Raw genomic sequence first — 22,195 nt, 5'->3', positions numbered from 1 at the left:
GATTTGAGCGCCTATTAATATAAGTATATAGGAGGTTAGGAGGCTTTAATAGGTAGAATTAAGGCTCTAGGTAGAATATAGGTCTTTAGGATAAGCTTAAGGGTAGTTTTAAGGGTAGTCTAGTGGTCTTTTATAGCTTTAGTGATGTTTCTTTCTTAACTAAGTAAGGCGGCAAAAATTTTTACAGCTACTATAGCTTTAGAGGCCTCTGTGCTAATATAGGACTACTAGCAACCAGGAGGGCTATTACTACTATTAGTAGACACTCTAATATTACCTTGAATAAGCCCTACGCGATCGGGGTGCGTAGTGGCCATCATGGTCACGATGGGCAATGATTCGGTAAATGAGGTTGGTGGCGGTCTGAGGAAAGACATGGTGTTGCAGGGGAGCAGCGAGCAACAGAGGCGTGCGACCTCACCCGCTACGCCCAAATAGGCAGCATAGCCGAGCTCTGTGAAGGAGCGACGACATTCACAGACGGATACCCACCACAACCACCAACCACCGCGAGACACGCCAGAGACAGGATTATGCTCAAGGTGCCCTAATAAGAGGTCATGGACTCTGAACGAATCTCTGAATCAGCGAAGTGCAACAGTCTTTGACAACTGGCGCATGCTGCATGGAAGAAGTGCCTTCACAGGCATGAGGAGGATGTGGGGAGCGTACAGTGAGTCTAGCTGTCTCTGACGGGTCCCTCGACCGGCAGAGCTGACATTACCGTGCAATGAGGGATGCATAGCTTTCACGTACTAAATGCATGAACTGAACGACAAGGGGGGTATGGACGGTATTCCTGTGTCGTGACCCAGCCACTACGTCAGGGATGTCGTCAAACAAGGCGGAACTCCTTCAACGTGATACCTCTCTTCCCCAAGCCTTCCCTCAGAGTCTTTGGTTCGACATCCAACAAAATCTGCTTTGTAGAAATCGTCGCAAGGCTCCGACGAAACTCGGCCAAGTCAAGCCCCAGTCCTTGCAGTCTTGGATCCTCTCTTTGTGCTCTACGAGTCGTTCTATTGATGTAGAACCAACCAATAGGCGGCTCTCCGTCTCCCCCCCAATCATCGTCTTCTCCTCTCGTCCATACCACCCATACGTCTTCGGGTAAGGGACCCAGCAATCCCTCGCCGAGCATTAGGCCCGCCACAAAGCAGGCCCCAATTACCTGGTATGATGGCTCTGGTCCTTGTCCGCTCGGTCGCAGAAGTATGGGTGATCGGCATCCAACCACCACCGCCACCTTATCCCCCGGCAAAGCGGCTTCCGGAGCGAGCCCTATGTGACCGTCGGCTGTGAAGAAGATCCGGCTATTCAGACAGATATAGTACACCTGTCTCAGAAATATGTGGTTGCTCTTGCTCGTATTGCCAGGCTCCGCGCGGTCTGTGAAAAACGCTCGAGCTTGCTCGTGGTTCGGGAACATGCCGGGGAAGTAGGCACGCAACATCCCGCCGGATAAGACATAGACATAAGCGTCCAAGAGAGTGCCCCCTGCCAACTGATGTGGATAGCGCGTGGTGAGCAGCTCGCGATGTTTCGCTTGAATCATCTCCTGGATTGCCGTAACCCAGGCCGAGTCCGAGTCGCTCGAACTGAGCGTGGCCTGACCAGATGGGAGTCGAAGGTCGCTGAACCTTTCCACCGTGCTGACTTCGACCCCCTGCACCAAGAGTTCCGTGGACCCTGGCTCCTTGAGGCTAGGTATCATTCTGAAAGAGCCCGATGCCATTGAAACGATGGGGGACGCGTCGCGGTGGGTGCCATTGTCAAAGGCCCAGTTGGGGACCCAGCTCGGGCCCGTCCAGGCAGGCGTGAATTGACACTGAGAAAGAATCGACGCACCGAAGGACGATAGCTCAGTCACTGTCACAGCCCTGAAAACCTCGACTGCCGATTTCGTGTAGTCGGGCTGGATGCTGTTTCTGAAGATGGGATCCAGCAATGCCCGAATCGCGTAGATGCGATCTCGCTCGTCGAAGCAGGAACTCTTGCCGAAACGCCGGCGCACGTCCGGAAGGGGACACCCGCTGCCGGTGCTCATGTGGGCGAAGCCGCTTGTCTCGTCCAGGTAGTCCTTTAATCGCCCGTCGATCGTCTTGTCCTCGAGATCAAGTTTCAGCCACGCTGCGAGGAACGCCGTCCAGGCCATTGCAGAGTGTCCACATTGGACAACGGCCGAGTATCGGGTAGCCAGGTTGATCTCCTGACGAACCCACAGCCTCCTAAACCACTGAGACGAGAATATTTCCTGAAGGCCCTCGAGCTGCGACCCTTGCTGGTTCACCAAGGCCAAGAGATCACCGGCCGCTTTGCTGTTGTTGGTGGAAATCATCATGGTCTCCCATACTATACTGAACTGTGATGCTTCGTTCAAGTTTGTCAGCGTCATTTCGGGCATCGACTAGAGAGTAACGGTCATTTCTTGAGAGGACTCACCAAAGTCTTCCAACCATGCAAACGCGGAAGGTGTGTTTTGGGTGCCAGGTCCGAGCCACACCACGACAGAGGCAGCGCGCTGGTAGATGTCGCCCATCATCGCAACTTGGGGCCCCTTAGCAACGTCGTCGTCCTGGTCGATACAAATGGCGTCTATCCAGAGGTCGCGTGGCCGATCCGCTCTTCGGAGATGCCTGAGAGCAGACATCAGATTTCGTCGTGCCGGCAGCCAGCCTCCCAACTGGGTGCCGTAGCGGGAAAGGTGCGAGACTCGTATCTTGGCGGAATGCTCCTCTACTGGGCCCCATACGTAGGAGAGAGCCTCATAGTGCGGCCAGGACGTCGAACCTTTCTCTTGCTTCTCTTTGCCGAATTTCAGACGTTTGCGGACCCAGGAATCGCGATTGGTGTTGGCCTTGAACTTGACCAGACGGAGCATGACACTCACGTCGTCGTGGAATTGACCGGGCAGAATTGTAGCGATTCTGATATGGGGCCCTCCGAAAGCGGGGAAGGGCTGGTACCGGTAAGGACCGGAATTTGCGGGAGGTGTCGTCATGTCCTTTCTTCGAAAGTGGAAGAGCCGTTGACGAGCCGGGCGGGTGTATTTGGTGGTAGAAGGGCGATAACTGCCATGTGGTGAATGACGAGCCCGGCGAGGCGATAGTGATGAAGAAACTTTGAAGAGCTCCAGGCAGTGCATGCAGGAAGTATCCACAATGCCAGCAGCCGCTTCAGGAGTCAGCTCCGATCTACAGGCCAACCACCTTCAGCTCCAGACCCCAGGTGCCGATCCTGTCCGAAAGTGTCTGTCCAGGAGGCGATTAGATTTCTGGCCCCGCCTGTTCAGATTTCCGACCCCATCTTTTCAGATTTCTGACCCCGCCTCATACTGCTAAGGGCCCGACTGCTCGCGCAACCAACTACATCATAACTGACTGCCTACCTGACGATTGACGATTGACGACTGATGACTGCGCAACTAATTGGTTGCGCGACTAACTGGTTGCTCGACTAACTGCCTACCCGACAACTGACTGCTTGACTGACCGGCATAAAGCAGCGAGGAGGTGCAGGAACTTAATCTTTCGCCCAATGAGGGGCATCCCCCCTGATAGGATGAGTCAGAGAATGATTTTGTTGTTTGATGATATGGAGCAATATGGTATTGCAAATGAGGTAGCAGTGAGCAACAGAGGCATACGATACCCGCGCTACGCCTAAATAGGCAACATAGCCGGCAGCGATGACATTCACGGACAGATGAGGCAATGGTGTCGAGGATAAAAGAGTTGAGAACCCAGCAGATCTGATCAAAGAGCTTTTCATGCAGGTCTCTAGAAGCATTGTTTGCACGTTGGAAGCTTGAATTATTGTCTAGACACATGTAGCTACTCACGCTACATTGGAGAAGCTTTCCGAAGATGACAAAGTCCGCCGTTTATACTGTTTCTACTCCACTGCCCTCATCTCCCGCCCTAATGATTCTCGACTGGATTGCCTGCACCTCGTCCCTGAAATGGGCTGGCATGCAAGTGATGCCACGGCCAGCAGAAACCAGAATTGCCCCAGTAACCTTTTGCCGACACTTTACTGATCAAGATCTTTCCTGTGCCCCTGCGGCTGACATTGGCGAGCCCACCGCCATGTTTGTCCTCTTCAGAAGCATCCATATCCCTCGCAACTCTCCAAAAGGGTGGCTTCAGTTTCTTCGTAGTATCCACAGCCTGAGCAGCTGGTACGAGATGCGGCTGCCTGGAGCAAAAAAGGGGTGTCGGTACATGAAGTCGAGCGAGCAAAATTATAGTAGAAACTGTAGAATGAGGACCAAGTCAAGGCCGGGTCGATCTTGCCGAGGCGTGAATAACTGGACCATTGGGCTTGGAACATTGATGGCGGCGCTGACAAGCTGCCGACAGACGAGCTGTTGAACAGGGCTTGTATGTTGGCAGAAATGGCATCGCTTCGGCGTCAAAAGGCAGTCTGGGCCTTGAATGGGATACTCACTGGGCGACAGATGACCAGCAAAATGACAGAGCAGTCGCGTGCCCAAGAGAGTAGCGGCATTGGATCACTCACAGCAAGCGAGGAAATGACACACGTATAGCTGGCGTGGCAGTTGTTCCGCGAATCAATCATGCTGTCCAGAACATCGTTCCTCATGTATACCAAAGTGGGATGGCCAATTCTGATTGCATGACTGTTGAAAGGCCACCCGATGTATGTCCTGCTCCTCTCTCATTGTTGACCCTTCCCTGGAGCCTCCTCTGCGACCCAGTAGCCTCAGTAGCCCGCCTGCCCTGTTGCTGCGCATGTCCCCTCCGGGCTGGACAGCCTACCGCGGGCCGTGCCGTCTGGAAATGCGCAAGCATTCCGAGCCGGTCTGCTCCACTTCTTGTGCGTACGTCGACTCCATCACGAACGTTGCGCAAGCTGATGGCGTTGGCGTCGGCGGCGGCGTTGCGACCGCCGCGGCGAGGAGTCAGCGCCGTGGTGCTCTGGCGGGGGCGGGAAACGGCCACCACCATCAGAGCCGTGTTCTGAACATGCTCAAGGCCGGGCTCAGTGGAGCTCGGCTCTTCGAAAATCTTGTTCTGTGGAACACAGTCAGTAGAGCTAAGAATGAAGAAGGGTGAGGACATACATCTTCGCGGTTTTCGCGGTACTCCGCCTTGAGCTTAGCGGCAACACGAAGCAGATCTATCTCAACCACCAGGCGGCCACGGAAGCCACAGCTGAATCCATTGGTGAAAACGGTATCGGCTCGCGTGCCAGAGCATACCTGAGACAATGATGATCTTGGCAGCCTTGAAGTCTGTTCCAGAGCTGCCACTGCTTCTGGCCGGAACCATTCCCAAGGCCCCGAACCGTGTGTATGAAGTTATTTGTGTAGTTGAATTCCCTGGCCAATCGATGACATAGTGTTCTGAAAATGAGAATGTCAGAGACGCTGGGCAAAAGAAGCAGGAGGACTCACTGGTTGACGCCATGAACGCGAAAGTCCGTGAGCTCGAAGTCAACACGAAGCAGGTCGATCTGAAGGCGGCACCTGAAGCCACAACCAAATTCGTTGGTGAAGATGGTATCGGCCGCGTCTTGAAGACGAATCAGGGCGCAAACCTGATTGCGGCCAAGGTTTTCGTTGAGGGATTTGATTGACGCAAGGCACGCGCCGATTTCAATCCAGTTATGATGTTGGATTCGAGACTTCAGAATGTTAGGAACGCTGTGCAAAAGAAGCGAGGGGACTTACTGCTTGAAGCCGTGGTTGCGGAAGTCGATCCACAGGTACACAAAGTCGACCTCCCCACGACCAGGCCCCCGCTAAGTCATAATCCGTGCCGGAACAGGGCGATGTACTAGTGCAAGGTGTCAGACGTGCCGGAAGGGGAGCATTAATGTCATGGAGTCTCACTGTTTTTGTTGTTTAAAGTTTTTTGGTGATTGTTTTGGCTGTTGTGTGGTATTGGTTAGCGAGGAGGACGGAGGTCGAAGAGCAGAGGCCACTTACGAGGAAATGTGCGATGGACACTCCACCAGCGCAGTCGTAACCGACGTTGAAGCCGTTTCGGAAGTCGATCCGCAGGTAGACAGAGTCGAATCGAACCTATCAAAGACTGGCTCCCTCTTGTCTGCGATCGATGTCCTAAAAACGCCAGTGTTGACGAAAGCGTAGCCGACATTGAAGTCGGTGCGGCTGTCCGACCGGGCAGTGCCGCGAAGCTACCATCTGCCGGAGTATGGCTGAACGCCTCCAAGTCAGAAGGCGTGCTGAAACAGAGCGATGAGAAAGCTGAGCGACAGAACCTCAAGTGAAAACGGGGAAGGAAAGCTCACCGAGACCGATGTTGTGGAGGTGTTGTTGTTGAAGAGCAGGCAGGCAAAGCAAAGTGTCCAAAACAATGTGGGTGCAGGTTTCTTCATTGTTCAGTTTGGCGAGATACCCGAACACGCACACCGCGCAAGGCTAACTAAAATGGGACTAGCTACTATCGCTGCCTTTCATGTCCACGATTACACGCGGTGAGGCGGACCGGCCAGCCTGTCTATGCCTCAAGTCCCTCCTCGAATAGCTTTCGCGCGTGCCTTCCAACATGAGGAATATATCCACCACGTGCACCAGCCCGTTCTGGATTATCCAAATCCACTACATTTCAGTCCACTTTCAAACCTGCCCTGAACTCTTTGGACTACTCCACCAGAGGCAATCGCGAAGTGCTCAGCACCACTGCCTGTGGTATTGGCCTTGGTCAACAGCTCGATGGTACTAGCGATGATTCTCTCCACTATTGACTGAAGTCTTGTCAAGAAGAAAGAGACACTGCAAGAGGTTGGTCGTGCGGCGCAAAGATGGGCGGAAGAAGCTTACCTCGTCTGCCTCCGCCATGCTCCACCAACCCTTCAATTCCTGGACCACTTCGCCAAAGACTCCAAATTTCAAGCTCATGACAATGTGCTCGCCATCGATTCCTGAAGTCCACTTCTGGACAGGCCCGTCGTGGGTGTTTGAAATGGAAGCGATCTCTTGCAGATGGTGTTGACACGGAGTCTTTCATCTGGTATGTAGTTAGCGGTGCTCCGAGTAGGGAAATCAGTGACGTCTTACGAGGAAAAGAGGTCGGCTTCGAGGAATACTGGTGAGACGCGATCGCAAGAAGAGACAAGCTGGCAATCTGCTGGTATGGTTGCGGGGAATACGCTTTGGCAACGATACGGATGCCAGCGCTCGGTCTGGTCGATGCAACTACTTGCCACTGCCCGTCGAGAGATGCCAACGCACAAGAGCCTCGTCAGTTGTAGGTGTCGGGGTTGCGGTTGAGGATGACGAAGAAGATGAGCTATGGGCGGAACTTGAACTTGTTGCCGGTGCCGTTGTAGATTCCTCAGTTCAATGGCGGTGCTCAAGGGGTCAACTGTGTGACTGAAATGCTCGTCACAGATAGATGATCCCTGTGACTCTACGCAAAGGACTTGGTGAATTCTAGTCTCAAGCGAGTGAGGGCCTTGACTGCTCCCTAGACACACGCTCTTTTGAGAATGCAAGCCACCGTGCGCCCCGAGAAAGCTCGCAAGTGTTCCATCTTTGAAAGCGAGCACAGAGCTTGCTTGCTGTAGACCGTGACGAACAGCTGGAAGAACTTCTGGATCTTGGGAGGAGTGAGCTGCTCGCGACCGCACATGATAATGCGCTCAGTCCGCAGATCAATCTCATCTTAGGGGCCATCTCCGATTCCATCGGCCTCAACCGTAGTGGCCTGAATGGACAGCTTGGCCATGCGCTTGCACTCCCTTTTGATGTTTGAGGTACTGCAACCGTATCGGGCTCTCCCCAGCGAGCGCATCGTGGAAGCAAGGCCGGCTCCCGCTCTCATCCTTGCCGTGGATGGCCACAATGGACAGTTTGGCCATGCGCTAGCACTCCATCTTGAACCCATGGGTCGTTCGTCCATACGGACTACTAATCCCAAAGCCCCCTGATTGAAGATCCACGCCGAAGCTTTGCTGAAGGGTGGCGCCGAGCTGGTCCAAAACGTGCCGTTGACAACGTCGACGTTGACGGAAAGGCTGGGCTTGTTTGCGAACCTGAAAAATGGGCCAACCACAGTGCGAGCGCATTTTAATGAGAGAGAGATCGCAATAATCAGGGCGCGAAGCTTGAAGCCAGCTGTGGTGGTCATCCTGATGGAGGAGAAGACACCCTTGAACGCCTCAATGCCGTTGCCGAGAGCAGTGCGGGTCTGGCCCTTGGCGAAGAAGGACTTCTTGATGGCAGTAAGGTTGCGAGAAGCGGCGGTACAAGACTACGATCCCCCACACTGCGATGAAAGTGTTAGAGAGGGAGAGGCAAAGACGAGGGCATCAGACTTACTTTTGGCGGAGGAACTTCACGTAACGAAATCCATTCCCGGTGCTGCTGGTAGGAACGAGTGGACCTATCAGCAGTGGCTGGCAGAGCCAATATGGAGCTGCTTGAAGGAGCCGTTGCATTTTGCAGACTTATTATTGTCCAGGGTCTCCAGCACTGCGCTCCTGCGGTACGCCTCCGCCGCGAATCTGACGGCTTCATGGCTGGCGACCTTGAGGTTGATTTCGTGGGCAGAGCTATTGGCCATTTTGGGGTTGCTCGGTGTTGGGCTGGTATGGTGTGTAGAGGGTGGTTTTGGAATTCTGTCTTTGAAAGTTTTGTGTGCAGTTTAAAAGGGCAGAGAGAGAGAGAGGCTTCTGATGCTGATGAGAGAAAACCAGAGCTGACAGGAGGTGACATTGACACCGCAAGAGCAACACCAGAATTGGTATCCACGGGAGGGCTCGGCAGGGGGACGACCGAGACCATGAATGGACTGGTGTCGAGTGAATTGGCCCCGGCCGTCCCCAAAGAAGATATCAGACTGGAGAGGAGGCTGTGCGATGCGCCGAGCTAACGCGAAATTTTCAAAGTTCGCTCTCTCCGGGTTGGTGTTCGCGCAACGTCCCTTGTTGAGCGCCAGTCCGTGAACGTCTTGAATGGTCGACGGCTTTCACCTCAATTGCCGAGGGCAGCGCCACTCTGTCCCTTGGCAAAAGAAGATTTGGAGGTCAAAGAAGGCAGCATTTGCGATCTTCTCGCGCCAGTACCGTTGAACGCCAAATGACTGGAGGTATGGCGACCCACAGAAAGACACCAGCTTGATATCCACGGGAGGATATGGCCGTGGGATGACCAAGGCCATAAATGGACTGGCATCCAGTGGATTGGCCCTGGCCATCCCCTGAAATGTGTCAGATAATCTTCGTGGGAGCTGTGGTGGTCATTCTGATGGAAGAGAAGACGCCCTTGAACGTAACCTCAGCATCGGCTCGGATCCTTCTATCCATGGCACTTTCCGCAAGACCTCAACTCTTCCAATGTTTTTCGTTGCTGATTGACTGGATCATGATATCCACGGAAGGAGTTGGTTGTCAAATGAGTGGGACGGCGGGGGCAACGAATAAGTGGGACGACCCCCGCCATCCCAGGCAGTGGAGGGAACTGCGTCAGACGATGTCTCAGAAGACAAGGCTTGCAAGGGGCAGTCCAGCAGTCGAGAGGACCAGACACGCCCGGCTCATTGCCACAAAGCTGCGCCTTGATACACACAGCAGAAGCCCTTCACTTGCGGTTGGGACAGCCGCGGCCAGAAATGAATGGATTGGCCTCGAGTGGACTGGCCGCAGCCGTCCCTGGGTGATGTCTCCAATCGAATGAACTCCATGATGTCTCGGAGCCGATGCGTACTGTCTGGAATTTGCCTGACGTTGGCGATGTGCCGAAGCAGGTCCAGTCCACGCTGACGGTGATCGCCCGAGGGAGCAGCAGAGGCCACAATAAGTGGGACGACCTCCACCGCCCCAAAGCAGTGGAGGGAACTGCTTCTGGTTCTGGATGTGAGGTCTTGGTGTAAAATCAATGGCAAAAAGCGCAGGCCCTGTGCTGATGCTGCGCGAGGGAAATGCGCTGATATACTGCTCTACAGCCAAAGAGTCTCAAAGTGTTTTGAGGCAGGCGCGACGGCGACTGATCTTCAACACTTTCTTGCCCTGCCAACTCAAGGTACGAAATGGGCTGGCCTCGAGTGGACCGGGAACAGCCGTCCCTGTGTGATATTTGGACAGGGCAGCAGAGGCCACGATAAGTGGGACGACCTCCGCCGCCCCGAAGCAGTGGAGGGAACTGCGTCTGATTTGTTGGCGATTTCCTTGAAGTCCGCAACGACGGCAGCGGAATGAGAAAGAATAAAGGGAACCATTGCCAACCGACATCCGCACCAGGAGGACGGTAGCGGTATGAAACCCACCCCCTATGAACCAGGAGTCCGCCGAAGCAGTTCGCGGCGGCCCCACTCCGTCTGCACGCGGAAGCAAACTCGGTTCGCCGGCCCAGTAACTATCGGTTCGGGACAGTGGACTCGAAATCGAACCCTTGGACGACCGAGACCATGAATGGACTGGCCTTGAGCGGATTGGTCCCGGCCGTCCCTTTGAAATGTGTCGAAGGAGGGTGAAGTGTCTTGGACAAAGAGCAACACCAGCTGATATCCACGGGAGGAGCCAGCAGCGCAATAAGTGGGACGACCGCAGCCATGAATGGACTGGCCTCGAGGTTGGCCACGGCCGTCCCAAAATTGACGAGTAAGAATTTGCTGCTGGGAGAGGCGAGTCGGCCTATCGGCAGTGGCTGGAAGCGCCATCATCATCTCCAGCTCGGTGGCAATGGCGGAGTCGAGACTCTCGGACGAATCCTCCGGCAGCGGAATAAGTGGGACGACTGCAGTCATGAATGGACTGGCCTCGAGTAGGTTGGCCGCGGCCGTCCCAAAGCAGTTGAGGGAACTGCGTCTGCTTCTGCAGTCCATCTTGGTCGTTGTTGAAGAACAAGAGAAGGGTCCAACTTGCCGTCAGTCGACAAGCCCGTCCATCCCCAAGCCGTCACCGTCGACCCCTCCACCTGATGTCCACGCAGATATTCAGCTCCAGGGAAAGGACTTGGCAGCGGAATAAGTGGGACGACCGCAGCCATGAATGGACTGGCCTCGAGTGGATTGGCCGCGGCCGTCCCAAAATTGCGTTTGTCTTCTTCGAGCCAGGAGACTGGAGGAGGCCACGAATCGCCCCTCTTATGAAGCCAACTTGAAGGAGTAGTCGTGTCGACATGGGATAAAGACCGCGAGATGTATGTGGAAGTGGACTGGGACGACCGCAGCCATGAATGGACTGGCCGCGAGTGGATTGGCCTGATGTGGATTGGCCACGGCCGTCCCGAGGCAGCGGAGGGAACTGCTTTGACTCCGCGGTAGACTCCTACACTGCGCACGATATTAGAACATGAGACAGAGAAACAGGGTAGAAGGATGCTTACGTTGGCCATTTTGTTCGACCACATTCTGCAAACAGCGAGATTTGCATGTTTGATGAGGAGAAGGGCGGTCGGTGAAGCAAGCAGAGGAAGCAAGAGTGCGGCGACCGATTCCTTTGGTATGCTTTCGGGCATCTTGCGCCCGCATCCTGGACCCGCTTCAGAGTCCGGAACTCCTGCTAGACAAGACGGAGTCTGTGGACGGTTGACTGATGGCTACCGTTACGCTTCAGACACTCGGAGCCAAGGCCGAGATGAAAGCCGTCGTAGAATGCGGCCGGCCTACGATATCTTCGAATCGCGCGACTCTTCAGAAGATGATCCGACCAAGCGAGAGGTCCTCGTGAATGGGGCTCGTCTGCGGCGTGTCGTCATGGCACTTGGAAGGATAAACGCTTCGAGCATGTCAGCCGTATGTTCAGGAAGCAAGTGCAGGCGCAAGCGAGACTTACTTGATCATTTCCAGAGCGACACCAAGTGTCCATCTTGTTGGGAATGTTCCGAACCTGGACAAGACTCCCTGTTCGCAATCAATCTAGTCAGCATTGAGCACGAGCAAACAGAGACTGACAGACGACGGAGGGCTTACACCACAGGAGTTGCTTCTCATGGATGTGGTCGCTCACACACCAGTCATGCGAATTTTTTGCACCCAGCTCTCATCTGCCCGGGCGGACAATGAGGAGTGCATGGGGTTCTTGAAGTACTCCTCCAGTGGGCTCGAAGCCACATGGGATCTGGGTGAGCTGTCCACGACGAGGGTGGTAAGGCAGGACGGCCGGGGCCGTACCTAGCCTAATGAACAAGTTGAACCTTTGCTGCTTTGCTGCTCAGTGCTGGCTGGAGGCTGTGTTCCTGACAGCGCCGGATCAATGAGACTGGGCTGCATGTTGTTCTCATGATACGCTTGAGCCGTCGCCATTCCTTGGTCATAAGCATGAGGTTGCATCCATCTGAGCGGGCTGGTCGCGCTGCAGAGGGCTGCCTTGTTGAAGAGGACTGCCATGCTGAAGTGGACTTCAATGCGGAAGTCAGAAGCCCAATACCTCGGGCTCTGTCCAGTTGTGAAAGCGCGGAACTGCGCTCTCGAGAGGCTTGAGCCCCACAAACAGTGGCGCCTGAATAGTAAGCTTGGTGGTATCTGCGACAGTCAGCGAGATGATTAAGTAAGATGATGACCATGCAAGAAGAGAAGGACATACCCAAGCCGATGACCGCGGGTTCGTCCAGCAATGAAACCTTTGGCGCAAAGCTCCTCCTCAGTGAGAGGGATGACCACAGCCGGGAGTGTCAACAGCGTCGTCAACAGTGTCAATGTCGATGCTGTCAGTGTTGTCAATGGCGGTGGCCATGGCTGTGGTGTCGAACGTGTCAGAAATGTTGACGAGAGGGTCGGAAACTGCAAGTGGTGAGCGAGGAGTGGGACGAAGGGCTTTGTGGTGGATGATCTCTTACTTGAGCATCTCTGCTCCTCCGTGGAGGCCTTTGGGGCGATGATGTCGGGTGGGGGAGCCGTGGGCGATGTCGATATTGTCAATGTTGACGCCGCTGTCGAGGAATGCAGATTGAGAGGCGAAGAGACGAGGCGTTAGACAGCCCGATCACATCTTTGATGGTCAGCGCGGTTCAGCGGCAGATCATGACCGTTGAGGAAAGAAGTATTTACCTGGTGAAGCCTTCACTCGATTGAGCGCGAATGGCCAGACCCTTGGTTGCGTTGGGGTCCGGCCGTTGTTGTTGTTGATGTTTTTGTTGTTGGTGGCAGCGGGGTGGAGAAGAAGAGGATGCAGAGGATGGAGGGTGCGAGGTTCAGGCAGATTGGGCGACGACGCGCCCGCAGCACCACCCAAGGCATGTGACCTGCAGGCTCTGCACGTCGCAGCTGCCTAATGGATCTGTTGCCTCGAGCACGCCTTGGACCTGTAGCGAGAGCAGCCCAGCTCGAGAGAAGCAGAACCATAGGCGACGGAGGATTTGCTGCACACTGTCAGAAACAGGCCCCGTATGAACAAAGAAAAAGATTGCGCCCGACGTCCTGGGCATTCAGCTGGCTTTTGGTCCAGGATAAACACCAAATAGACCGCAGAGCTTGTGGCGGGCGGTCAGTCACCTCAGCAAGCTTGCCCCGGCAACGCGCTCCCAAACACTTTGGCGAAGCACAACACCACCATACCATATCGCCTTTGCCGTAGTCAAATCTCATCTCTTGCCTCTTCATCAGCGTGTGACGCCTGCCGTAGCGAAAGATCTTTCCGTCCTGCACACATCTATCCACCTTGTCAAAACCGACGCCAGACTCCGAACAAACACGGGCGACACACTTCCGCGTCGAGAACACTTGAGAAGGACAACGAGTGTTAAAATCCAACACCAAAGCTCAAGGGCGGCCAAGATGCGTCTGGAAGCTTCTCGAACCTCCTCCTCTCTCCGTGGCTAGAACTTCACGCCACGAGTCTATCATCGAGTCGAAACTGCAAAGCTCCAGCAGCATCGAGCACGATCCACCGCACACCTCAAAGCCAGCAGCCAGCGAAACGTCACACCCAAGCAAAACTCTTCCCCAACGTCCCGCTCAAGGCGAAAAGCGTCAATGAAAAGAAGATCAAGCGCAGCCATCAAAAATTGCGCCATTGGAGCCCCCGAAGGAACTTCACACCCGGCAGCCGCCGCGTTGTGCAGTGCAGGGCCGGCCGGGCGGCTTCGTGCGTCCTTGATGCGCACTCGGCATGGCTAGGTAAGTATGAAAAGAGAGGAAAAGAGTTGGTTGGGGAGAGGGTGCGGAAGCCTTAAATAGTTGTCTGGAGCCTCGCTTAATTGTGAATGTACGTAAGCATGAGGTGTGAATGTGGCCTCAGGCGACGAGGTGGATGGCATCATACATGGTTGGGGAGGGTGGGCGCCGGCGGAGGAGGGGAGGTGTGGTGAAAGGGGGTAGGGGTAGGGGTGGGGGTGACAGGAAGTACATTAGTACGACTTGTTCTTCTCGTTCTTCTTCCAGCATCACAAGTAGCCAGAACAGCCATCAACTCCTTGTTACAGCCTGCATGGACATCCATCGATGCCACCATCCGGTCCTTAAATCATCACTCGTTCCCGTCCCTCGCAGCGTCACTGTACATGCATTTGAAACACATTCACACTTATCACCAAAATCAAACCCAAAATCAAATTTCACGGTCTTAGACTGCGCAGCAGTGAAGTAGTCACCTAGCTTAGCCACCTAGCTGCGCTCATGGCCACCAACCAGGTGCTCGACTCTAGTTTGCCCGTCTGTCGAGTTTCCCGGTGATGCTTCTGGTTCCCTCGTCTGTCAATGTGCCGCTGTTGCCGCGCTGTCCTCCCCGGATGCATCGACGTTTGGCTGCCGCTTCATGGTTTCTGCGTTGCTGTTCTGGCTTAGGCGCTTCAACGTCTAGCTGCTGCTGCTGTTCAATGCCTGCTTGGATCTCTGCTCTCTCTCTCTTTCTCCCTGGATCTCATGTCTCGTCTGGCTTTTGTTTGCCGTTTGCTTCTGCATCCTGGACTGCTGCTGCTTCCTGCTGTCTCCCTGACTCTTGGATCCCTGGCTGCTTCTGGACTCTTCTTTCTAGTCTTCCGTCTGCTCTGATCCTCAATCGCCGCCGCCAAGTCAATCTACCGACCCTCGTCGCCAACGCACGCGTTTTGGTGCAAGGGAGAGTCATGGTTCTAGTGCTTGCTTCCAATGGGATCTGCTGCTGTCTGACCCCTGACTTGAAGCTCCTTGCTGCTCTCTTCCCTCTGGACTGTCTGCTGCTGCTTGTCGTCAACCTGGAACCTCTCTGCCCGCCACTCTCTCCAGTCTCTGCTGCTGCTGGTCCTGCTGTGCGGCCAATCTACACATCGTCGTTGTCCACTCAACTTGCCTTTCCCCGTCCAGGTTCCATCATAAACCCATTTCCACCATGCGCATCCAGGAAACCGCGCCCAAAGATGACTCCTGCCCATCAATCACTTCAACAGTTCGCGACGACGCCGCGTCGCACCCACAAAGCAAACACGCGACGAGCGCCGCCGAAGGTTCTTGTAACCACAAAGGAAATACCCCGCACACGCACTTTTACTCTCCAAACCCACCATCAAGTCGCGCCTCTTGCGCCCGCCAAAAAAACACCGCCAACACGCGCTCCCGCGCTATTCAAGGTGGAGTTTTCTTCCCTTCACGACCACCTGCACGACACGCACGAGTCTATCAACCTCGGCCGCAAGCTTTGCCACGCTTACCAGCTGTCCATCTCTTGAAATCCAACAAGCATCTACACCGGCAGCTCAGCTCCCTCGCAAGGCGGCGGCAATCATCCGCGTCTTCCTTTAACCCTCCTCTCACCGCGTCAACCACCCTCTCCCTTGCGACTCTCATTTGGCCAGCTGCTCATCAGCACAACGTCGAGGGTCCTCTTATCGCGCAGGTCTTCATTCGAGTGAGTGCCGGTATTGCCGTTCTTCGTCTCCTTTGGGTAGCGAGGTGGACTGGGAGACAGACAGACCATCTTCGGCGCTCAAAAGGCGTTGGTTGCATGTCACTGGACACCTCTTGTCCGGATTGCGCACAAACACCTCTGGAACATGCCCAACGAGCTAAGTTACGTGTCCGTCGCCTTCCGAAGCATCTCGGCGAAGGTCGTCTGGTCGATCCGTGTGTGGCGCTCTCCAAGACGTCGTCTGACGGAGGCGTCGGTCGCTCCGCGTGTCTGTCTGCCCACCACCATCGGGGCCGTCTTTTGTCTGCTGCATGCCGACATCATCATTTGCTCTCCCAGTCGTCGCTTGCTCCGGATGCTGTCGTCCTCTCTGAATGTGTCGGCGGCTCATCTGTACAGTACATATGCTGCTGCTGCTGCTTCTGGTCTGTTTGCGGGCGGCCGGCCGGCCGGCCGCCGTCTCCATGTCCGTCCGTCAACGTCGACTCACTCTGTGCCTCCCTGGCTCGTCTGTCAACCAACCAATCACCAAATCTACCCATCTCCTCTCGGCCGTCAATTTCCTCCAGACCATCGCGTTGTAGGTAGGTAGTTTTCTCACCTTCCACCTCCGGGTTGCTTGCCAGGGGTCAACACTTGTTCCTATTCCTCGCCGCATCAGCAGCACGCATCACAAACAAACAAACGCACTCAACCTCATCACGTGTCAGCCAAATACAAGAAAATCAGACCACGCGTGCAATCGCGCGGGCCTGCCTTTTGCTAGTAGTTAACATCACTAAAACTAAAATTAAAAGTTAAGTTAAGACCAAAGCAACGTCTGTTTAGCCCAGCGTCCATCTCTTTGGCAGTATCGACACTGAAAGCTCAGCTCCCTTATAAAGTAGTAATACTCCTCCTATCATCTTCCTTGACTTCCTCTTCAACCTAGAGTAAGTTCTCTACCACTAAGGATGAGGAGTCAGGTAAAGGTAGCGTGCGCATAGGAAGAAAGAAAGTGTGCTATTGCTGCTAGAGAAACGAGCCCATGTTCCCGCCGTCCAAACGCAGAAGCGAAGCTGTTTGTCATCAGAGTTATCTTTTGGTGTGTAGTGATAGTGAAAGGAGCGCAGTAAACTGTCAAACAGAACACCCCGACCACAAAGAACGCGACATGTCTGCTATTCATCCATCGAATGGAAAATATTCACTCACCCCTGGCGCACTTACTCCGCCCACGACGAAATTCCAGTGTGGTGGCAGATGAGACGGGGAAGGCGACGACTGTAGTCTGTCTAGCCTCTCTGTTTGTTCCCAGCCCGGCCCGCCGTCCGTCGATTAGTAGAAGTGCCACAGAACCTAGGACTCACCGTCGAATGGAGCACCCTGTCCACGACGACTACGAAAGCGATGAAGCACTCTGCCCAGCCAGCTCCCCACCTCCAAGCTACCTACTATTAAAATGCAGAAGTGACGCCCGCTGTCACAGCAGCCCGCCGCCGTCGAATAGGACACCGAGTCGCCCCTGAGAAGGAAGCCCAGGCCGCCTGCCGTCAAACGATAGAAGCAAATCAAAGCCCCCTGCCACACCACCACACTACTACCCTGCAGCACTGCATCACTGCAGCACCAAGCACCCACCGCGTCCACGACGACGACGCAGTCAGTCTGCCAGACATGGAAAGGGGAAGGGAGCAACGCGCGCACAGCAAAAACTTGGTCGTCTTTACAAGATGAATGTGGTCTTTTTTCTTGGTTGGGTTGTACATGAAGGATGGGAGGTTTTGGTGTTGGTTTGCAATTGTGTTGTGGGAATGGATTGACTGCGCGAGAAGAGAGGCAGGGGAGTAGGGTGGTTAGTTAGTTTCCTTGGTTGGCTTGGTTGTATGGCTTCTTGCGGACTCTTTTGTTCAAACAACTAACTACCTTTTTGAACCCCTTCGGCGCCACCTGGTATACCAGCAATCGGCCTCTCCGCTAAGTTTCTTCCGTGTCCGCCGGAAATCACACCTGCTCTCCACCACGCCCGAGCTCTGTCGTGCTGGCCACCACCAGCTCACTATCTACTCCGTCTGCACCCGCCAGCCCTCATCACTAACGCATCTATCTGTCCATCCTCTGCATCCACTCCTAGCCTTTGCCCCTACCCAGCCGTTGCGTCTACTCCCTTCAAAACCAGCAGCGACGGTAGTGGCGACACCGCAGAGCTGAGCTGAGCTTCGTTTGCCACGCCTTCTTCACCATAGAGCCACAAGCCCGCAAACCGCAGCTGAGCAGGCAGCGGTGGCAAGAGCCCGGAGTGTGGCGTCATCATATCATGGTTCGCGAGCTACTCGAAGTGTTGTTCCTCCCGCGCGCGCTTCGACTAACAACACTACAACACCACACGTCCGCGTCGTCTACTTGAAATGTGCAGCGAGCGCAGCCCAGCCGTACCTATGCTCCGACGCACAGCTACAATAGCGCGCGCGTTGCAACTCGGCGGCGGACTTTGCCAGTCCAGTCTCGTGCTGCGTGCGTCCTGTGTGGTCGAGGCTTTGCTTTGCTTTGCTGCCGGTTTTGCAGCTCTGGTTTTTCTGCTTTGCTTTTGGTCCGCCTCGTCCGTCTGGTCCAGATTCTGTTATCTTACCCAGCTGTTCTTGCTAGTCTTGCGTCTTTTGGATCCAGATACCTCCTGTGATGAGGGCGTCGTCTCTCCCGCCCCGCCCGGCCTACCACATAAACATTTCACGCCACAATAGAAGAACCTCTTCTGCAGCCTTGCTTCCTTCCTGCCCTTCGCCCGCCCGCCTGATGCTATGTCCTCTGCCCACTTCCTCCGCGCGAGAAAACCAAGATTTCTGGATCTAGCTCTGGCTCTGGTTCTGCTAACTCTTTATTTACTCTGTCAATTCTCGCCCCAACTGAATTCACGCCCGTTTTTTATGGTTGTGGTTTGCTCGCTCTTGAACTGCCTGTTCTCTCCTGACTCTCATCTTGGTTTCCTGTCCTGCTGGCCTTCCTGTCGCCCCTATTCCCATTTCTATCCCTATTCCTATTCCTCGCCGCAGCATCAGCATGCATCACAAACCAAACACACTGAAGCTCATGATGAAAAAAAAAAAGAAAAATTCAAATCAAAACCCAAACGCAACGTACGTCTGTCCATCATCTGTTTGGCCCGGGCGGCCCAGCATTCATCCGCTTCCCCAATTTATATCGCTACCTACCTATACCTAGCACTCATCTCATCTTATCTCATCCCACGAGTGATTCCAGGCGCTGTATTAGCCACGGAAAAAAATCCCGCCCTTCCCTTCCCTCCCCTTCCCTTTCCTTTCCTTCCCTTTCCTTTTCATTCCTCGCCATGGAGCAGCGATACAAGCAAGTAAGTGTCAGAGGAATCAGCTGCCTGCTTGCGCGCGCCAAGGGCTAGCTAGGGGAGTGCGGTTCGACACGGTACGACACGGTATAGTACAACATGGTATAGTATGGTATAAGCGGACTGCCTGCGGTTGTGTTTGTGTTTAGTTTATTTAGTTGGGGTCGAGAGTAGAGTTTTGATCTCTAGTGAGGTATAGATGGCTATTTAGGTTTCCCCCATGTCTCGTCAGTCTGGGCTGGGCTGGGCTGTTGTCGTTTTGTGTGTGGCGTGGGACGGGATGGATGGTGTGGTGTGTATAGGAAAGGAAAGGAAGGGACGGCGTAAGATGGAGCAAACAAGCAGCAGCGTAGTGGCGTCGCCTCCATCAGACAGTATGCGTCTGTTGTGCGTCTGTTGCTCAGCTCTAGTCCTTTACTTGCTTGCTTGCTTGCCTTGCTTGCTTCCCGTCAACTCGATCGAGTTCCGTGGCGGTCTTTTTGAAAGCCTTTTTACGTTTCACTTTTTACCTTTTTGCTTCAGACGGAGTAGAACAACAAAGTGGGATGATGGTTGGGTACATAATCAAATCAGTCCGTCCAGAGCAGCAGCAGCAGCAGCATCGACATATACTAACTATATAGCATAATACGTCGTCCACCTCACCTCTCTAGCAACACGAGCTGGCTGGCTGGCTGGCTGGCTAGATTTTGTGGTAGCTAGCGGTGACAGCGACGGTGATGGTGACGGCGACGGTGCTACTGATGGCGATGATGCTGATGGCGATTGAGGCGGCAGTCTTTTGGCGGGCATTCTGCTCCTCCCTCATCTGCTTGGTCTTTATGCAACCTAATCGAATGTAGAAATTATCAGCCATAGAATTCTGTCCGTCGCCCATCTGTCGGTTGGACTAGTAACTACTGTAGACACTACTACCTCCTGACCATCAACTATCGACTATCTACTTACTTACTGCTGCTGTGCTGCTGCTGTACAATGAATCCTACCAAGTACCCAGCTCCACCCCTCCCCTTCCCCTTGCCCATCTCCAAATTATGTGAAACTATCAAATGTCTGTATCCTGCCCATGTAAAATAGGCAGACTTTTGTCGTCGGAAGCCTGTGGTGGTGGTATCTCAAACCTCACCGCTCCCTCTCACCGCTCCCTCCTCTTTCGTCCGTCTCTCCTTTCCCCCTCAAAACCTCCCCTCCAGCCCCTCCCTCTCGCCGCGTCCCTCCTCACCCTCGCCAAAGAATCCACTCCCCTGCCGACTCAACTTGCGACGGAGCTTCTCGCGGGCATTATCCGCCGAGAGGGGAGAGGTGACGCGACGTCTGCTGCCACCACCGCCTGCCGCCATTGCACTTCCATTACCACTTCCTCCAGAACCCAAATCAAACGCGTCACCCTCCTCCATTCCCGCCACCGCGTCGCCAACCTCTTGCTGTCGATCTTCCTCATCCCCCGCAACCAACGCGCCGCCACGTCCTCGTCTCAGATTCTCGCGACTGCTCGTCACCGTCCAACCTTCCCTTCCCCTCTCCTTCTCCTTGTCCTCCCTCCTCACCTCCCTCCGACTGCCCCCCGCACCGCCCGTCGCAAACCCCGCGTTATGGTAGCGCGCCTCGGCGCCGTACTCCTGGCTGCGTGTGCGCTCGTGGTGGCGGCCGTCTCGGTGTGAGCCCGCGACAGGTGGCCGCGGCACAGCGCCGACATTGACGGCCGTGGCCGTTGCGATTGTGGGAGGTGTGTCGTTGTCGCCGCTGCCGCTTGGAGGGGTGGGCACGCCTATCACGGGTCCTGTTTGACGGGGCGGCGTCGTCGGCGTCTTCGACATGGGCATTGGCGGCGGCGTCTTCGCGCTACCTCCTCCCACCGCCGTGTTCAGCCGCGGCACCTCGGGACGGGTACTGGACGCAGCACTTGGTGGCGTGCGATCGCGCTTCGATTCTGAAGTAGGAGCGTGGCCGGCCGACGCAATCAGCGGCGGAGGCGTGGCCTTGTTGACCAGCTCGCCGCGACTCGACGTCTTGCGGGGGGCGCCATTGCCCAGAGGCGAGGGGCCGTGTCCACCAGCACCAGGCACACCAGCCACGTGCGGCCAGCTGGCGTTGGGACTGCCTCCCACCGGAGACACGCCCGTGCTGCCCGTCACAGGGCTGTAGTCTGCAGGCGACGGGATGTGGCGGCCGGCGTGCTGGTAGGTGGGATACTCGTACCCGCGCGTAGCCGCCTGGTGTTGATGAGGACCCCAAACATTATGCGGCGACGGAACCGGCTGGACGACATTATTCTCATTCAGACTAAGCGGGTTGCTGGTGGTGCGATTGCGTCCCAGGAAGTTCTGCGCAATGTTGCCGACGCTGCTGTTGGGGCCCGGCGCGGCGGCCGTGATGCTGCTGGTGCTGCCAAAGTCGATGGTGGACGTCAGGGTGCCCGAGTCGTCTGGTTTCGGGTGATGTGCCATGGGCGGAGCGGCGGGCGGCAGCGGGGCGGAAAAGGCGGCTTCGGGCGCGGCGACGTTGGCCTGGCGCGCGTCGTGGCGGGCGCGGGCGCGCCGTTTGAGGTAGATGCCGAGCAGCGTGAGGAGCGTGAGCGAGGTGAAGATGACGACGAGCATGACGATCCAGCGCCAGTGGGCCGAGAGCCTGCGATTGTAAGTTGAATTCGTATCCAATTGACGACGAGACGTACCAGCTTCCCTCGTAGCCGCTCTTGTTCTTGTCGCCAACGACGCCCTGGTTATTACTCTCATCCTTTGCACTGTTCGTCGCGCTGGGCGCCGTGCTGGCGGTGGTCGCGCTGGGTTTGTTGTCCGAGCCGGCGGCCGCCGCACCCTCGGTGCCTCCACTGCTGCAATACTTGTTGTACCAATCCTTGATGGAGTTTTGGTCCGAGGTGCTCGGACAGGCGGCGTCGCACAGGCCCTGGGCCGTCGTCTTGAGGTTGACCAAAAAGGCGCTCTGGCAAAAGCAGCTCACGTACGTCTGCTGGGTGCTGACCTGAGCCTGCGGCGGGATGCAGCCGTCCTGGGCCGTCTTGAGCGTGGTGCAGCCTTTGGCGCATGATGGGAGCGCGCCGTAGTTGATGAGCTGGACCTGCTGGGCGGCGCAGAGGGTGAG

General features: G+C 55.3%; 6 protein-coding genes across 6 annotated transcripts; 1 reads left to right on the top strand and 5 right to left on the bottom strand.

The window, feature by feature from the left end:
* Positions 1 to 616: 616 nt before the first annotated feature.
* BKA78DRAFT_290677 (heterokaryon incompatibility protein-domain-containing protein) lies at positions 617 to 3,102 on the bottom strand. Its single transcript, XM_066885787.1, has 2 exons — positions 2,443 to 3,102; positions 617 to 2,370 (listed from the first exon to the last, which is right to left on the bottom strand). Exons 1-2 carry the CDS (start codon positions 2,999 to 3,001, stop codon positions 836 to 838), a joined length of 2,094 nt encoding a protein of 697 aa, XP_066738311.1. The 5' UTR covers positions 3,002 to 3,102; the 3' UTR covers positions 617 to 835.
* A 1,499-nt stretch (positions 3,103 to 4,601) lies between these two features.
* On the bottom strand, positions 4,602 to 6,366 carry BKA78DRAFT_364086 (uncharacterized protein; the record flags this gene model as incomplete). The annotated part of the gene is made up of 7 exons (XM_066892510.1): positions 4,602 to 5,036; positions 5,087 to 5,177; positions 5,225 to 5,368; positions 5,420 to 5,649; positions 5,696 to 5,801; positions 5,954 to 6,165; positions 6,280 to 6,366. The coding sequence occupies 7 exons, from the start codon at positions 6,364 to 6,366 to the stop codon at positions 4,602 to 4,604; spliced, it is 1,305 nt and encodes a 434-aa protein (XP_066738310.1).
* A 1,285-nt stretch (positions 6,367 to 7,651) lies between these two features.
* Positions 7,652 to 8,555, bottom strand: BKA78DRAFT_348099 (uncharacterized protein; the record flags this gene model as incomplete). The annotated part of the gene is made up of 3 exons (XM_066890582.1): positions 7,652 to 8,243; positions 8,312 to 8,408; positions 8,440 to 8,555. The coding sequence occupies 3 exons, from the start codon at positions 8,553 to 8,555 to the stop codon at positions 7,656 to 7,658; spliced, it is 801 nt and encodes a 266-aa protein (XP_066738309.1). The 3' UTR covers positions 7,652 to 7,655.
* A 1,704-nt stretch (positions 8,556 to 10,259) lies between these two features.
* Positions 10,260 to 10,814, bottom strand: BKA78DRAFT_300788 (uncharacterized protein; the record flags this gene model as incomplete). The annotated part of the gene is made up of 1 exon (XM_066887287.1): positions 10,260 to 10,814. The coding sequence occupies one exon, from the start codon at positions 10,812 to 10,814 to the stop codon at positions 10,260 to 10,262; it is 555 nt and encodes a 184-aa protein (XP_066738308.1).
* A 495-nt stretch (positions 10,815 to 11,309) lies between these two features.
* On the top strand, positions 11,310 to 11,996 carry BKA78DRAFT_300787 (uncharacterized protein; the record flags this gene model as incomplete). Its single annotated transcript, XM_066887286.1, has 1 exon — positions 11,310 to 11,996. The coding sequence occupies one exon, from the start codon at positions 11,310 to 11,312 to the stop codon at positions 11,994 to 11,996; it is 687 nt and encodes a 228-aa protein (XP_066738307.1).
* Positions 11,997 to 20,119: 8,123 nt separating this feature from the next.
* Positions 20,120 to 21,812, bottom strand: BKA78DRAFT_66850 (uncharacterized protein). Its single transcript, XM_066893555.1, has 2 exons — positions 21,768 to 21,812; positions 20,120 to 21,721 (listed from the first exon to the last, which is right to left on the bottom strand). The coding sequence occupies exon 2, from the start codon at positions 21,691 to 21,693 to the stop codon at positions 20,269 to 20,271; it is 1,425 nt and encodes a 474-aa protein (XP_066738306.1). The 5' UTR covers positions 21,694 to 21,721; positions 21,768 to 21,812; the 3' UTR covers positions 20,120 to 20,268.
* Between the last annotated feature and the right edge of the window lie 383 nt (positions 21,813 to 22,195).

The sequence above is a fragment of the Phyllosticta capitalensis genome (assembly GCF_038381095.1).
Source record: "Phyllosticta capitalensis strain CBS 128856 chromosome Unknown BKA78scaffold_14, whole genome shotgun sequence".
In the NCBI taxonomy this organism is placed as follows: Eukaryota; Fungi; Ascomycota; class Dothideomycetes; order Botryosphaeriales; family Phyllostictaceae; genus Phyllosticta; species Phyllosticta capitalensis.
Note: the sequence above shows the minus strand (reverse complement) of the source record. Positions and strands in the feature narration are given on the sequence as shown.

Coding starts and splice junctions, on each gene's coding strand:
- BKA78DRAFT_66850 (XM_066893555.1), bottom strand. CDS start 21,693: ATGCTCGTCGTCATCTTCACCTCGCTCACGCTCCTCACGCTGCTCGGC.
- BKA78DRAFT_290677 (XM_066885787.1), bottom strand. CDS start 3,001: ATGACGACACCTCCCGCAAATTCCGGTCCTTACCGGTACCAGCCCTTC. Junction 2,371..2,442: donor TGCATGGTTGGAAGACTTTG/GTGAGTCCTCTC, acceptor ACTTGAACGAAG/CATCACAGTTCAGTATAGTA.